A 16418-nucleotide genomic window follows, 5' to 3' on the forward strand; every position below is an offset into this window, starting at 1 on the left:
GCCAAAGCCTAAAGGAAGCTGCAACATGGTGACCCATCTCTTAGATTTTCATCAAATAAGCTTTATTTTTCTTTGAACGTGACCAAATGCAATCCACTGCAACACAGTAAAAAAGCCTGAATCAGAAATCACGTGCCAAACAAAGTAATCTCTGTGAACCCAGACCAGACTCTAAGTTGTGCCATTAGTTTTAGTTTTCAGAGGCTGCTTTAAAAGAAAGGAAAAAAAACTAACCAGGATAAAACAAAATAGGTTTCCAACATGATTCAACATGTCCATAGCCCCCAGTACTGCCACTACATGGCACAGAATACCAAAGAAAAGGATGCAAAGCTTCGCCCAGCATCACCTGTGGGGCAAGCAGTCTGCCACTGGCATCCTAATGCCCTTTCATCTGCAGCAGGGATGAATTTTGAGGCCAGTTTCGGTGAGCTGAGGTTTGGTGCCACAATTTCAACGTGAGCCTCCTTGTCTAACTTCCTGGGGTTGCTTCCATGCACAAAGCCAGCAAAAACACCCACGCAGCTGTTCAAATATTTGACGTCTGAACTGCTTGACATTATTCATTCATCTCAGGCTCATTCAAACCAGATTTCTGGACAAGTGCTGTTATAAATGGATTAAGAGGACCACTAAATGCAAGGAAGGCCCGATAGGATCACACCTGCTTCTTACTAACTCAGCCCAAGTGTAAAGAGGGCTCACAAATTCCAGCTTCTGTTGGCAGCATACGCTGCCATCCAGGAGCAAGGAAAATGTGAAATGGAGCAGAGGGTTGGTCTTGAGCAGAGTGAAACTGCCTTTGCCACAGCATTGGTTTGGATGCACTAGAGGAGAATGAGACCTTCCAGAAGATGTCCTACCACCACATTCAAGTGATCTACAGCTCAATAGCATTCACTGGGAACCAGGTTCCTCCAGAAGGCTCAGCTTCTGAGGGGCACACTGTAATTCAAGGCCATCAGTAACGTTTCCTAAAGCAGACCTCTAAAGCCAGTGCTGCTATGCAGAGGTGAATGCTTGAGAGTAGGAATTTATCCCAACGTGTTAACAAAGTGAAATCTGACAACTGAATATTAAGTTGCAAGTTTAACCTAGGAACTCTCAAGATATGCAATCTGTTATCCACAGAAGCAGCTGCACTCTTACAGGGAGAGTCACCCAAGGCCTGAAGAACATAATTCCACATGTGAATTTGAAAACACTGCTCTCAGATGAAAAAAGAACAAACTAAAATGCAGACTCTCCTGTACCTTTCCCTTCCCTTGTTGAAGAACTTTTTGTTCCTGCTGTGCATTTGGTAGGACACAACCACCTGTCATATACTGCCAGCCCCAATACAATTAGCCTCCTGATGCTAAAGCAGAACAATCCTCTGACAGCCTTAATACCAGCTGCCTCCTTAAGGTCCAGACAAACAGGAGCGAGCAGGCAGGTCAGACACTGAGGCCATTAAGCAGAGAAAAAACCAAAGTTACACCTCTGTCTCCAATCCCCATTGCTCTTGTAGCCAGGTGCTCTGACAAGCAATTCCAGCACCGGTATTGAGTGGCACCTCTATAAACCCTGTGACAGTTTGGGAGACAAACTCTCCCATCAATCAGAATGTACCTATCAAGATCACTTACCTAGAGTGCTTGCCACCTTCCAGCACTATGTACACAGCTTTGCTTGGGCTGGCCTCAAAGCAGGCTGCCTGAGCACCAACTCAATGTAGTTTCTGAAAAATTCAGGAACTCCACACAAGCAAAGTGTTTCTGGAATACAGAGGTCTGAAAAGCAGCAAAAGAACTCACATGCCTCTTTGCCACGGCCAGGCTGCAGGCACTGTCAGACTACAGGAATCAGCTGAATTTGAAGTGGACCAGAAAACAGTTCCCACTCTCTTTCAGGTGTGTATCAATAGTGACTGGAGATTAATCCCATCAGAAACACTTTCTCCTTTCCATAATTTGGCATAACACTTTTCCTTCCCCTAAGCCATCCCCTCTGCCTAAACATCCTCTCTGACCTCTGAACTGCTTCTCAAATCTGACTTCCTTTGTGCAATCCCCTCAATGACTGAACATCTCAACATCTCTAAAGGGAAGGGTGGTTCAACCAAAGATCGAGAGTCATTACCATGACACATAAGCAGATTCACAGAACAGATAAAAGGGCCTCGCTTTCAAGTCCCTCCTTTTCTCCATCACGTTCAGCAGCAGATGGTCAAAGTGACAACATATGCTGCTTCAGGTGCTGGCAGCACTGCTGGCTCCAGTGCAGGCATGAGCTCACATGGAGACTGACAAGTCTTCGGAGGAGAAACCTAAGACTAGAAGATCAGCACAGACCCAAACAACCACTGCCAAGTTTCATCATCAAAGATAGGAAAGTACAGACATACTGTACCCCACCTCTGCTCCTCAACTTCCATTTGGGCAGATAAGTCAGTTTTGGAAGCCAGCTGTTCTGTATGCATAATCTCCAAATGAGACTGAGGAACAAATTTCAGATGTTAGTATCACTATTTGCACCACCATTATGAATGTAGCCATTAGATGCTGCCTACCTAAAGAATCAAACTCACTGGTACAACTGCTGCTTCTCCTCTTTGACCTCCAAGGAACGGAGAGGGTCAAATCTATATTGGAAATACTCCAGAAATCCAGAATTCTGTCTAAGTTCTGTAAGTGTATCTGAATCCAAATCCATCTCAGGGGCAGGCAGCTCTACTGGGGCCTGTTTTGGCTGGGAAGAGGCATTAATTCTGCTTGCAGGTAATTTACACGTGTTCAGAAAAGAAGAATAAAAAGCCTCCCATAAATCTCCAGCACTGCAGCCTTTGCTAATTACACTCCTTGCAGTGACCCCCTTCAGCACAACCTCCCTTTCCAGCACGTTCACTCTATTTTCTTAACGAAATGTCACTCGTTGGCTTCTTGGAGAGTAAAAACAATGAAGGCAATAAAAGCAGCTTATGCAGACACACGGCCAGGCCTCACACACACTTCCCAAGAATGGCTCTAAACTGGGTTTATTTCATCAGCTGCTAAAGTATCCCAAACTAGTACTAAGAACACAAGGTGCCATGGAAGCTGTTTTATTTTAAAACGTGTTGGGGAAGACAGACAAAGCCATTAGGTTCTTGAAAACAAGGCAGTGGCAGAGATGAGGCCATGCTGAGCAGCAGTCTTTGTGATCCATAACACCTCCTCATCCACGTTTCTGGATGGTGAAATTGTTTCCTTTTCCTAGCACAAACAGGGATAGAATAATTCTGGTGACTTTCCCTAGCCTGTTGCAGGAAAAATGACATTCAGAGGCCATGAAAAGCTGCTTGCAGGACAAGGGTTTCATTTCTCTGGAGACAGATCCATTTCAAGCAGAACAGTGATTTACCTGGAAAAGTGACACCCAACTGTGCCATTACAATATACACCTGAAATAGCAGATGCATCCATCTGGTGCCATCTATTAGCTCCCACAGAGGCACAAATGGGCTGCCAGAGACCTGACTCCTTACCAGCATCTCGGATGCTTACAATGATCTTTGTTAACAGATCAGAGGAACAGCTGCCTTTAAAGAAAGGGGCCATATAATTTTATGACCATTAACATCATTTCACAGCAGCGTGCTGAACAAAGGGCAGGCAAGCTTTGCTGTACAGGGTGAGAGCCTGCTGCTGCAAGGCTCAGGGAAGAAGCTTCTCTTGCAGCACTGAGAAGTATTCCAGAGATTTCTTTTATGCCTCTCGACAACCCATCCAGGTATGGATTTGGGCTGCAGAAGGGAGAATGCACTTGGACCGAAGGTCTGATCTGGTGTGGTCATACATGCATGGCTGTCTCCTCAAGCCTCATGCCAGAGTGATGCACTGAGAATGGTCTTACGTCTACCTCAAAGGCTGTTCTTCAAAACCCAGAGCTGAACTACAAAAGCAGCAGCAACAGCCACAGTCTTTGCAGCTACAGCTCGTTTTCCACAGTCAGGGAAAGGTGGATCTGAAAGCTTTTGTTCCCCTGGGGAGAAGGTGGAAACAAACAAAAAAGGAAGAGGGAGAATTAAAGTAATCTTGAATCACTAAGCAGATTCACATCACTGGATCAATAAGCACCACTGACAGGGATCACAGGAATGTTGCAACTTTGCCAATAATAAAGCAGCACAGCAGAGCTTGGAGGATGACTTTTCTAAGGCAGCAGAGCATGAAGCAGCAAGGCTGGTGAACAGCTGAAAGTGACACCCTGGCTTACAGTGGGCCGCTGCCAGTGGCAGGACTCAATGCAGTTTGCTTTAAATAATGATGAGGAGAGAGATTGTATTTGTGGGGAAAAGGCAGCCAAGGACTGGAAAAAGCAAGTGCTAAATTTCACAGCCCAAACCCACACGCTCTTCCCCTCAAACTAATTCTTTTCTAGGTTGGAAAGAAGAAAGAAAAATCAGTGCTAATTTAATCAATTGATCAGCCTATTGATTGCAAAACTGGAGCTGCTAGTTAGCCATGTGCTGTAATGCCCTCAACTCTGAAACCACAAAACACACCATCGATTTCCTCACTTCCAGCTCCAAAACAAGAAATAAAGCTGGGCTTTCAGAAGAAAAGCAACTTCCTCGTCCAGGGAGAAGGTGCAAGCAAAGAAGAAGAGAGACCAAGAAACAGAGACAACTGCACCTTGCGAGGTTCAAAGTAAAATTAGTTACAGATGCAGTCACAGTGTCTTGTGTAAACTCTATCGATTGGGTGGCTGACAGTCTTGGGAGCCTCCATACTAGGACAATCAATCCGGCTGCAGTGTCACCTGCCACTTTGCTGAACAGTTGACAATGCAATTATCCAGTGTGGAGGCAGGGAGTTGGCGTGTGTCAAACGCAGTTAGCCACTTTCCGGGCACTACTCGATAATGTGTTTCACCGCCGAGCGCAGGAGACGACACGCGGCGACAGGAGCTGTTTAGAGCCATTGAGACCTGTGCTCCCTTTTTCCTTCAGAAAAATCTCACTGCCCCTGACTTAACAACTGTATTCTAAAACGCTATTAAAATCACGTCAATCAACTACTGTGTGTTTAAGGCTGAAGTCTGACCTGAGTGTCCGAGAAGTAGGTTGCAGTCCTAGCAAAACTGCACTTGGGGAAAAAATCTAAGTTATCAAGTGACTGTCCTAAAGCCTGGGACTTGCAAAACCAGAGCAGACAGACCACTAGAAAAAATGGATTGCAGAGAGCAGCTAAGCAAGTGCAGGGGATGGGACAGAAAGATCTTATGCTGCACAGCTGAGATCTGGGAAGACTGAAGCTTAAAGGCATATTGTCAACTTCAAACTCCCTCAATTTAAAATACATTTAGTAGTTTCAGGTGCTCTACCTGCTCCCTTACTCCCCCTGCCAATATTCATGGTGTTACCACTGCATTTGCTGTTTTCTTTTTAATTGTTTGTGGTTTTTTTCCCCCTTCCTCTGTTGCTGGGTGACAGATAATCCCTTTCCTCCCCCAGGTATGATATATAATACTATCAAATGGTGAGAATTCCCCTTCTTCCCCCAGAAAATCTTTTCTTGGTTAGCATTACATAAATTGACCAGCAAGGTGGAGCTGATTGTGCTCCTTTCACCTAATGTGTTCTGGCAGTTTGAGCATAAAAATTAGGTTCTTATATTTTTACAGGCATTCAAATTAATGAAAATGTATTATCAAAAACTGGAACTTCAACAGCTACAAGCAGTTGTTTTTTTTTTCCAGCTAGTGATTTTTACTTAGCCCAGTCTCATGGATTACTTTTGTGTTCCAAAATGAAGATGATGCTGTTCCTTGAAGTATTAGATGAACTTTAAACAAGCAATATTGAGTCATGTTGGCTTTTGTATGTTAAGGTAGGAATTCTGAATTGTTTTCCTTTTTTAATTCATGTACTATTCTCACCTGGTTTTATATAGTACAACGTGCAAGGGACATTTGTTAGCCATAGAATCCCTCAAATTCCATATGTGGGGATGAAATATGGAGAAATAGTCAGGTACTGTCCATCTGATTATTGCATATAACATATGTAAACAGATCTGTCAGCAGCTTCAGGTCAAGTGTTACTACGTGGACAAGAACTTGCACTCCAAGGAGAGAGGTGCAAACATTAAGGAGCGGTTGGGCTACTCCATCAGGCCTGTACAAAGTACTGTCCTTCTGCAACAGAGGGATTACCAGGATTACCATCATTTTACACAAGGGTTGAGGTATGGCATACAAGCACTCTGGGACCCAGAAGCCCTCTAAAGGGAGGGGATTAGGCATAGAAAAAGCACATGAGAAACATAAAATTTATACATCTTGCCTGCTTGGAAGCTTACAACAGGTAGAAGTGACCAGCAGAAGATTGCAACCCAAATATTGGAAGACTGAAATACCAAGACTTGAGAGGCTGGGAAGGATGCTCAGTTTTACAGATGCATTCACTTTAGAGACTAAGCAATGAGGGATGCTGACACTGGAAATGTGACAGAGAAAGGCACTGAACTGAGCTCCTGCTAAGTGGGAGGAAGATTAAGAATTTCATTATGGCAGATTCCCTATACTCTTGCCACTGACTGCTCCTGCATCCAAGCTGAAGTTGCTTTAGCCTGCCAGGGTAAAACAAATGAGTTCTGACTCATCTTCCCCGTTTCTGTGTAGATGATTCTATTTACTAAACCGTTCTTCCAGAAGGCCTAAATACGCCAGCGACATCTTCTATTTCCCTCACAGTCTCTTAGGAGAAGTCACACTTCTACCATTCCACTCAAATTCTTTTGCTGAATTGGAGGAGCTCAGTTTATTCCCTCTTACTAGTACAATCTTAAACGCAGCCCTGAACCTCCTGGCATGGAAAAATGGAAAGTCTCCTTGCCTACTGAAGCCTTCCCACATGCCTCTTATCTTACTTGAAAAAGTGAGCTGCTAGGTGAGACTCTAGAGCAAGAGTTTTCAGGTCTGTTGCAGGTTTGCTAATATCTTTATAACACTGGAAGATGATGAATCTCCATTCTTTAGGTTCCACGTGTGTCAAACACAGATTTTGCAGATTGTTACAAGTTGGTATTTGTGAGACTGCACCGAGACATAAAAATGAGTTTTCCTCCTGTGTTTGGAGCTTGCTGCTGGGCAGTTACCAGACACAAGCAATGTCACTGTGTTCACAAACACCTGCTGCTGAGGCACAACTGAAAAACACCTACTTAGATTTTGAGGACAGCATCTTACACCTGAGAGCATGCTTCTATTATGGTATGTAATTAGAAGAATGAATTGGAGGAGCACACAGCTATTTCTCCAGTGCTCTTTTCTTGAGCAGTTAACCCATGCAGGATGAAGGGTGGTTTACAGGATGTTTACTGGATGTTAAGGGGCTGGAATGGACCCAAAGAGGTCATTGAGTCCAACTCCTCTGCCAGAGCAAGATGATACAATCTAGCTCAGGTCACAGAGGTCATCCAGACAGGCCTTGGAAGTCCCCAAAGAAGACTCCACAACCTCTCTGGGGAGTCTGTTCCAGTGCTCTGTGACCCTTACAGTAAAGAAGTTCTCCCTTGTGTTGATGTGGAACCTCCTGTGCTGCAACTTACACCCATTGCTCCTTGTCCTATCCCAGGGAGCAAGTGAGCAGATCCTGTCTTGTCCCTCCACTCCTGACCCCCAGCCCTCAGATATTTAAAAACATTAATTAAATCCCCTCTCAGTCTTCTCTTCTCCAGACTAGAAAGCCCCAGGTCCCTCAGCCTCTCCTCATAAGGCAGTGCTCAAGTCCCCTAATCATCCTTGTAGCCCTCTATTGGACTCTCTTGAGCAGATCCCTGTCCCTCTTAAACTGGGGAGCCCAAAACGGAATGCAGTTTACAACATTTGCTGCTTGAACTGACACACATCCTGATTCTGCAACGATGGAAAGCTGACAGTAGGACTGCAGCCATCTGTGGTAAACTTTTCAACGTTTTAATATAGTCTCACTTTCTCAGGCAGTTGCCCTAATTGTACAGGACACGAGATCCAATGCAAACAGGCACCCAAGGATAACTCCAGTTTGTTACAGTCTTTTCCAAGTTTCTCTGTGCATATGCTAAGTCAGACTGTTCTTTTCCCTTAAAAAGACATTAATGGGCAGATACAAGCCCTCTGCTATCTTGGGAGGAGGGCAGCATGGAGAAATAAAGAGAAACTTGACAAGAGAATAATGTCTGCATATTCCTCCTTCTTTAAGAGTATTGCAGTGTATCAGATAGATCCTTGCCATGTCAATCTTCCTCAGAAAGTCCCCTTCCCTGAAAATGCTCTGCTCACCATTTTAACATTCTCAGAGTTTTCCTCTCTTCTGTATTATTTTTGATGTAATTGATCTGCTGAAGGAAAAGAAACCCAGAAGAGTAGTAGTGACTAGCTTGCTACTGTGCCCAGAGGAAGGCTTTCTGGTGGGGGACCTGGAGGAGACCAGAGAACAGGCTAGGTGGAGAGAACTTCACTACATTTCTTCAATTCTTTCATATCTAAAGAGGACAGCAATCTCTGTTCTATCAGGCCGCACGGCTCATGCTTTAAATGGTACTTGCTGCTAGCTTGCTTTCCCTGTCTCTGTCTCTCTCCCTTTGAAGCAGACTGGACAGCTTCCTCAAGCTGGCGTTATCACTCCCTCTAACCACTCTTGGCAGGCAATCTAATTCCCCCTGAAAAGGTCACCGCCATTTTAACTGCCTTTCAATCACATTAAGCACGCTGCCGCTCGTGCTCAGAGCACTGCGCCTGCAGCTCTCCTGACTGAGGTGCGATCGATAAACTGACATCCCGTCCCCCCACCCATCTCCCCAACCGCCCCATCCACTGTTCGCCGCCTTCCCCTCTCCTGGACAAGCCACCTTCCCAGAACGGACAGACCCAGTGACAAAACCCCCCTCTCAAACCTGGCGCAGCAGAAGGGAGATGCTAACCTGGCCTTTACTAATCCTTGTCCCATCTGCCAAGGAACAGAAGGGTGCAAGCATCACCCCCACTTTCCCTAGACCTACAGAGGCAGAGACTTCACAGGACAGTTTGCTCAGGCGCCGGTCCAGACACCTTTGAAGCTGTGTTCCAAAGAGCAAGCCTCCCTCAAGCTTTCCTCAATGCAATCATTACCGTTATCTCTCCCCCCGCGCTGCTTTTTCTTTGCAGTTACGAGTTATGTGTTCCACTCATCGATCCCTGTGTAAGACACTGTTTTAAGTCCTCTTGCCTTTTGACTGTGCTAAGCCGTTTAAGAGATGACAGCAGCTTCTATCAGTGCGAAGCTGATGTGATTCTTTTCAGATAAAGCACTTTTTTTTCCACTGCCCCCCCTCCTTCTCTACCCTCCTTTCAAGTAAGAGACATACACACAAAAAGAGACACCGAATCTTTCAAAGGAAAAAAAACCTTTTGAACTTCCCTCAGGAATTCTTTAAAGGGATAACCTTACAGTGTAAACACTGAGGGTAAGGTGCATCCATTCTGAAGAGGAAAAGAAGAATTGCTACAAATATGCTGAGCGGTAAAAAAACCAACCAAAAACTAACATCAGAGAGGGAGCCACTTGATGCTTTCACTGGCCAAGCCTTGTTGGCTTCCTAAAGCCAGAAACACATTAGACAAAGATGGCATGAAATAATCCCCTGCAACAAAGAGTGTCAGAGAGAGATGATTCAGAGACCTGAGGATAGATGGTTACTGAACGTTCAGGTATTTCAAAGGAAATGTTAGTCTTCTGACACGGTGCTGAGATAGGAAAATATTTGATTATTAGATCTGTATGGGTTTTCTCTTTGAAGTACAAGCCTGACTTAAACAGTGCTTTGTATTTCATGCTGCTAGGCTTCTGCACCTATCCCAAGGAGAAGCAAGAACTCTTCCACAACCAGTTACCTCAAGCAGGACCAAATGAAGCAGTTCCAGGTCCCATATAATTGCCGATAACCTTCAGTTACATTCTGCATTATCCCTATTTTGGGTAAGCAAACTAAGTGATAGCAAATGATATTTTAAGAAGCCAAGAAGTAAGTAATTCCTGACTGAATGTGTTCACCAAACCCAACAGCTTAAGAGGCAACATAATGACCTCTGCACTTCTCAGTTACAGCATATTTCTAAACGATGGCATTGTCTGTTCTCTCCACCTACTGTATCAAGTATGCAAAGCTGTGGCGAGCAAGATGTGCTATGGCTCCGCTTTGCAGTTGTAAAACCAACACAGAAGACAAAGAATTTCCACCTCCTAAGACAGTCCTTCAGCTGAGAGCAGCAGTTCTTCCCCATGAGTGCTCTAGAAACACCACCTGAGGAACCACGTAAGTGACAGTTCCATGCTGTGATTGCTCCTAAGTATTAGACCACCTACCAAGAAACATAAGCAGGGCTGTTTGTTTTCCTGACCTTTCTGGTTTCAAGAAGAAAAAAAACCCAAATCTCCCAATTTTACCCCACTTGAGAACTTGGCAGGATCTTTCATATAATCAGCAAATTATTTTCCTCACAACAAGAGTGACATGAACTTTGTCTGCAAACCAAAAGTGATAAAAAGCAGCTGCCAATGACCTGTGTTATGTCACTTCTGTAATGCTGCCCAATGGTCTGACCATGCAATACAGGATGGTCACCGTGTCCTGCTCCCAACTTCACCCAGCTGTGACATCTCCTCAAAGCAACACAACAATAAAACTGAAATTAATGAGACATACAGACATCTGTTTTCCCCTCTGGTTTTATGTATTTCCCCATGTCATCTCTTTAGACACTGGTGACATTCCTATAGCCTGGCAAAGGCTGTCTGGCATTATAAAAGGCCTTCGATTTCCACTTCACTGCTGCTTCTCAGCAAAGGGAACAGAGCCAAACACAAAGCCTCGGGTGACAGGGGTTAACGAGGGCCTTGCCAACTCTAGATAAAGCAGTTCTAAGCATTGGAAAGCATCTCCAAAACGTTACGCTGTGCCTCAGGGCTATAAATTAATAATTCTGTCCCTAAAGTAAAGCAAGAATCAACACTGGCTGAAAAAGGGAAAAAGACAAGACACCTTAAGGCTACCTGAGAGTGCACAAATAAGCCCTGACTGATGGAGACCTCTGAATACCAGCAGCCAGAGCCAATACAAGATCCACAAATGTGAGCAAGAAAAAGTATAACTTGCCTAAATAGAAATACAGGTGGCCAACTATGGGAGATTATTCCAGCTGTGCCTTGTCTTCTCAAATTTTACAGACACTTCTTGTGCAGAGCAGGTAGCTACCCTGCAGATACTATCCCATCATCCCAAAGGACTAGGCAGAAAGCAGGTCACAAGAAGTTGCACTGTTTAGGGATGAGGACACCTCTCTACAGGAGCATGACACCTGCTGAGGGCAACTACCAGTACAGCTGTGCTCCAGAGGAGGAAGGACAGGGAGAAATGCACTCATGACAGACCTGCCAGCTATTCCGGTGACGCAATTTCTTAAGTGGCTCTGCCAACAAAAAGCTGTGCAGAGAAGCTGTTCCTCACCAAATACTACCAAGAAGTTCCTTGCAGATGCTTGCAAGCTGACCTACAGAAACCTTTCATCTAGTACCACAAAGGGAAGGAGTCTAATCCAAAAGCCTTCTCACAAGGGTAACTATGGAGAGTTTTAGAACTGCCTCTAACTGTGGCCTACACCTCCCCTAGGCTTGCAGTCCTTCACTGAATATGTTCATGTAACTGAATGCTCTTGACTGTGTCATGAAGGTCTCAGATAGAAGAGACAGACCTCATATTTCCTGATGGAAGCAAGGTTATTTCCAAGTATGAAATACAGAAGTACCTGTCCACATATATGCAGCCATCTAGCAGAGCTTACAGCCCTGACTGATGCCAGAATCTAACTTGTGGTGGCAGCTGATCCATATAATGCAAACTAATGCATTTGAGACTTCTTTAAAATAGGAAAGAAAATGCAACAAGGAGCAAGTACCTTGCATTTACACAGCCCAATCACATCAATTACACACATTTTGTCTGCCCAAAGCCACATCTCAAAGGTTTCCATATGACTGAAGCAATATGAAAAGTTCACATCACAATTCATTAACTAAAAACCAACTGGTGATGTTAACCAAGTTAAGGTAGCACAATGCCCACACCAAAGGAAGCAGCACCACAGAAAGCAGAAGATAAGAACTCAGGTGTCCAGCAGGGGTGAAGGTGTTCAGTGGAGATGAAGGAAGAAATTAGACATGCACAAAAAGAGGCAGAAATTAACTGAGTAGCTTTTGCTAATCAGGACTAGTGGTGACAGCAACAGAGGCACTCAAACATGCTTCCCTGCTACAGATTGCGGTGACTATACTATATGAACATAGCCTAAGGCCCTGGATGGGCTCTTCAGACCTCTTCCTGGAATCGTGTAGAGATGTAACTCTCTGAGTGGATACAAAAAACGTTAGGGTAGGTACAGCTATAGACAGAAGAAGCAGCAGTGTGAGCTTTGCTGGATAGCCTTTAAAAGCCAGAGAAGCTGCTCTTTCACCTCTGTGCTCCAGATCACCTGCTCTGCTACAAACCAGCTACAATTTAATTTCAGAGGGAAGTAGGAGCAGATCAGCAGTGCCAGTCTGTCACTAAGTGCACTGCTGGCTTTTAAGTACAACTTCCTTACAGAGCAGCTTTTCTCCTTGAGATATTTCAAATGAAAATACAAGCTGATATAGGAAGAGATCACATCCCACCCTCTTTACTGAAGCCAGCATTCCCACTCCCTCATTAGGCATGCGCTACGTGGATTGCTTATGAGAAGCTCTGCTTAGTGCCAGAAGTTCATGCCAATGAACAGTTTAGTAAATCCTCCTCTTTGAGGCCAAAGGGCTGAATGTAAGAAAGGGGCCAGTTTCTAGCTAAAATTACATTCACCAATAAAGCTCACGTGAGGTCAAATTTTGCCATAATTCACTCTCTCCTCAGTAACTGATTTCCCCCTCACTGGGGAAGGAGCAAAAGAAGGAGGAAAAATAAAATGTGTTTGTCTGAGAGCCCTAAGGGCTTGCGGTGCTGGAGGCACAGAGCAGGTTCCTGGATTCTCATTTATCAACCTTAAAAGGGATGGAGTGATAAATGCACAACTGGCCTTTTAATATTTTATGCAGGTGCTAAAGCGAGCTGGCTGTCACCTCCAATACATCACCAGAGGCCGATACACCGGCTTTCGTCACTCCAGGCTGGGAATTTTTACAGTTTCATTTCTTTTTCACTCTCTTCACATATTCCCACGTATTTCTTACTACGTGTAACATACAAGAAGCTATTTTCTCCAAATGATCTGCCCACTCTACCCATTCCTCCTCATTCCCTCTTCAGACGCGTTTCTGGAGTAAGAAGTAAGGACACACTTTCATTCGAGACTTGCACTAATTTTGACTCTCATCATTTGAGAGAGGCAGAAAGCTGAAATTACTTCACATTCAGGCAAAGGCTGAAGGTCCCACCCTTTGTGAAAGGCAAATCTCCAGGTCCCTCCCTTTAAAGATCAACTTCCACAGCAGAATGATGAACAAGGGCCCCCAAACCACCGGCGCACCTCGGAATCCTCCCTCCAGGAGAGTAGTAGCCCGTATCCTCTTCTGCCCACACCACTCATACTCTTCGAAGCGGTTGCCGTTCTCATTCTCGATGTCCACAGAGTCATCCTCAGTCATGCATGAACCTTCTCTCTGCACAGGGTAAAGCAGGGGCAGAGTATTGAGATGCATGAAATAGTTCTTTGGAGTTAGTAACTCATGGTAGAATGGGTAAGGAAAGCTAGACCGTTCCCAGGACAGCTAAGCACAGAAGGGACAGCAGCATCTATTCCTGCTTCCATTTCCAGGGATCTAAAACTAGAAGTATGTGGGTGCTGGGAGAACTTGACAACCTGATGATCAAAATAAGTTGCAAGGTTCATAAGTTTTACATGTGGAAATGTAAGCTCTGGCTCCCACAACAAAGCTGGTGTGCATTTCAACACGCATTCCCCAGCCTTGCATGCACAATTCCCCTATCACATAAACCAGATTCCTTTGACTGCTGGCAGGAATGCTCTCCTACAGCATATTTTTTGGGACACACTAATCAAAAGACACCTCTCTTTACACCATGCACCTCTTAAGGAAACAAGAATGACATTGTTATCATTTCTATTGTGGGCTTTTCTTGAGAAACATAGAAAGCCCTATGAGACAACTCTCTCCCTCCCCTAGGTCTTGTTCCTCCTTTCTTGCTGTCACTGGGATGAAAAGTAAGAGAATGGTTCTGCTCATATGCACTTCCTGGAGTAAGATGGTCATGCAACATTTACAAATGCCAGTCTGACACAAAAGAATACAACAAAAATAATTCTAATGCTGTCAAAGGCAGAGATCAGAAAGAACTCCTCCTGCTTTGCCACGCAGGAAGCATGAAGCCCTACAAAAGGCTTCATAAACTTCAACAGCTCTACCTTCACAGTCTACAACTTAAGACTTCAATAACGGTGAAAAGGTACATGAAGTAAAGATGTTACTAATGCAACACGAGAGAAAAATGCAAAAGAATCCATCTTCCAAGACAAAGAGAAGTGACTACAGATCTTAGGGATAGAGTTAGCATTGCCTGCAAGCTCAGCAATGTTAGTTTGTGCCCCGTGTTAGGTCAGCTGCAGACAAAGCCAGGAGAAGGGAGAAGGGAATGGCAGCTGGCAATCCTGCTGCGCCTCTACCTTTGCAAGGCATTGTTCCACATGCCTACTCATCTCCTCCTCGGATCCTGACAGAGGTCGGCTGCAGAGGGGACATACCTGCCCTTCGTCTTGCTTCCTCCGTTTCATTTTTCCAATCCGAGCTGCATGGAGAAACCAGGGGAAGGAAAAAAAAAAAAAAAAGGAGACATGTCAAGCTTGTAATTCACTCTTCTCTTTATTAGCTCAGTTCCAAATAATAAACCCTTGGCAGAAATGGTAAGATTACACACCAGACAGTCCCACTGCAACTCCCTATTCTGACCTGTCTGGCAGAGAACATAACCTAGCACTTTCCAGATGAAACCTGCAGCTGGTACAGCCTGATTTCACAAAGACAGCTACTCAGAATTTAATATCTAGGAGAGTGAATATCTGCTGCACATCCTCAGGTTAAGTTATTAAAATGGTTAAATGCTTTTCTTTTGGAAGCTTTAAACTGTTTTCAGTGTTGAGTGATCAAACAAACCACTGAATCCTGTTCTGGATTTTTCCTTCTAAATTGGAGACCCATCCACTAAAGCCTCTGTTCCCCATACAAGAGCCTGCTTAGACCACAGAAGAATGATGTAGCACCTGAAAAGCCTTGGATGAGGTGTATCACAGTCACTTACAGAACCAGAGAGTCTCCTGTACACCTTGATTAACTCCCAGAATATCACCAAAAAGTGAGAGCAAGTGTGGAGAGGAAAGATCCTTCCTGTGAAAAACAGCACCTCTGCTAGACAGCTTTTGTCTCTCTGCTATTTTTATTTCACTATTTTAACACAGAGGAAAATTGGGGGCTACACTTGCCTTCTTGAGGGCACACTCTTGAGAAACGAACATGTTAGGAACCATAGTGATTAGAAAAAGCAGCCAAGATAGCCTGTTGCTTAATCCAATCTCTGGTTAATTTGAGCCATCATTTAATGTGATCAAAACATCTGGAACCAAATCATTTGCATTAAAAAGAACTTCTGTCCTTTATTATCATGGCTTTAGGCAAGTATTACTGAAAAACTCAATCACTGGCAAGAAATTCACTGTTTAATTAATAAGGAAGGTCAAAATTCTGAATGAGAGACAAGGAAAAGCCCAAGGAAAGCCTGTGTGATAATGAGAGATGACACCACCAAAAAGCTGTGTTAGCCAGAAATCCTTACTGACATTGTGAGCACTGCAGAATGCTCTGAAAGCCTTCATGCCCAAACACTGCTCCCTGCAGCCAACAAGTCAGAGAAAGCTGCTGGAGCACCAGGAAGAGATGGATCAGCGTATAGGAAAGTTTTTATCAGTCATTTTCTAAAGTGCATCAGTCTAGTGCATGTGCATCACAAAGTGAAGTACGAAGTGACAGCTGAAAACACCCACACAGAATGGGAAGGTCTCTTTCAAGGATTTCTTTTTGGCTTTCCTGGACTCAAGACTCTCTGGGTTAGGATACACTTTTCCACAATCTAGAATCCACCTAGCACTCTCTGAAGCTCAAAGATCAACAAGGCTGCAAATTATTCTCTGGGCGTTGCTTTTCCTCACTGAACAATACAGGTGCAAAATGAATCTCCACTCGTGGCATCATGAAAACAATTCTGCAAAAGTGATGTTCCTAGAAGAAGAGGCAGCAACTTGAGACCAAATCATGAGTGGTTTTTTTGATACCTGGCATTTAGAACACCAAGGACTCTAGTAGAACACCACCACTAATTTCTCTAAGTTTTATCTGTGGA

At 44.3% G+C, this 16418-nt stretch overlaps 2 protein-coding genes across 5 annotated transcripts in view; both read right to left on the reverse strand.

Annotated features, from left to right (window-relative positions):
* The window catches only part of RPS8 (ribosomal protein S8), a 157865-nt gene that overhangs the window by 90300 nt on the left and 51147 nt on the right, over window positions 1–16418 (reverse strand). The gene's annotated exons all lie outside the window — the stretch shown is intronic.
* Window positions 1–16418, reverse strand: part of RNF220 (ring finger protein 220) — a 244999-nt gene that overhangs the window by 38228 nt on the left and 190353 nt on the right. For 3 of the 4 annotated variants that reach the window (XM_064147710.1, XM_064147712.1, XM_064147714.1), the window contains 2 exons: window positions 14692–14813; window positions 13537–13669 (listed from right to left, as the gene is read on the reverse strand). In XM_064147710.1, coding sequence (XP_064003780.1) covers window positions 13537–13669; window positions 14692–14813 — 255 coding nt within the window. The remainder of the gene's footprint in view (window positions 1–13536; window positions 13670–14691; window positions 14814–16418) is intronic. The other variant, XM_064147713.1, reaches the window with a different exon arrangement.

Source organism: Pogoniulus pusillus, chromosome 8 (genome assembly GCF_015220805.1).
Source record: "Pogoniulus pusillus isolate bPogPus1 chromosome 8, bPogPus1.pri, whole genome shotgun sequence".
In the NCBI taxonomy this organism is placed as follows: domain Eukaryota; kingdom Metazoa; phylum Chordata; class Aves; order Piciformes; family Lybiidae; genus Pogoniulus; species Pogoniulus pusillus.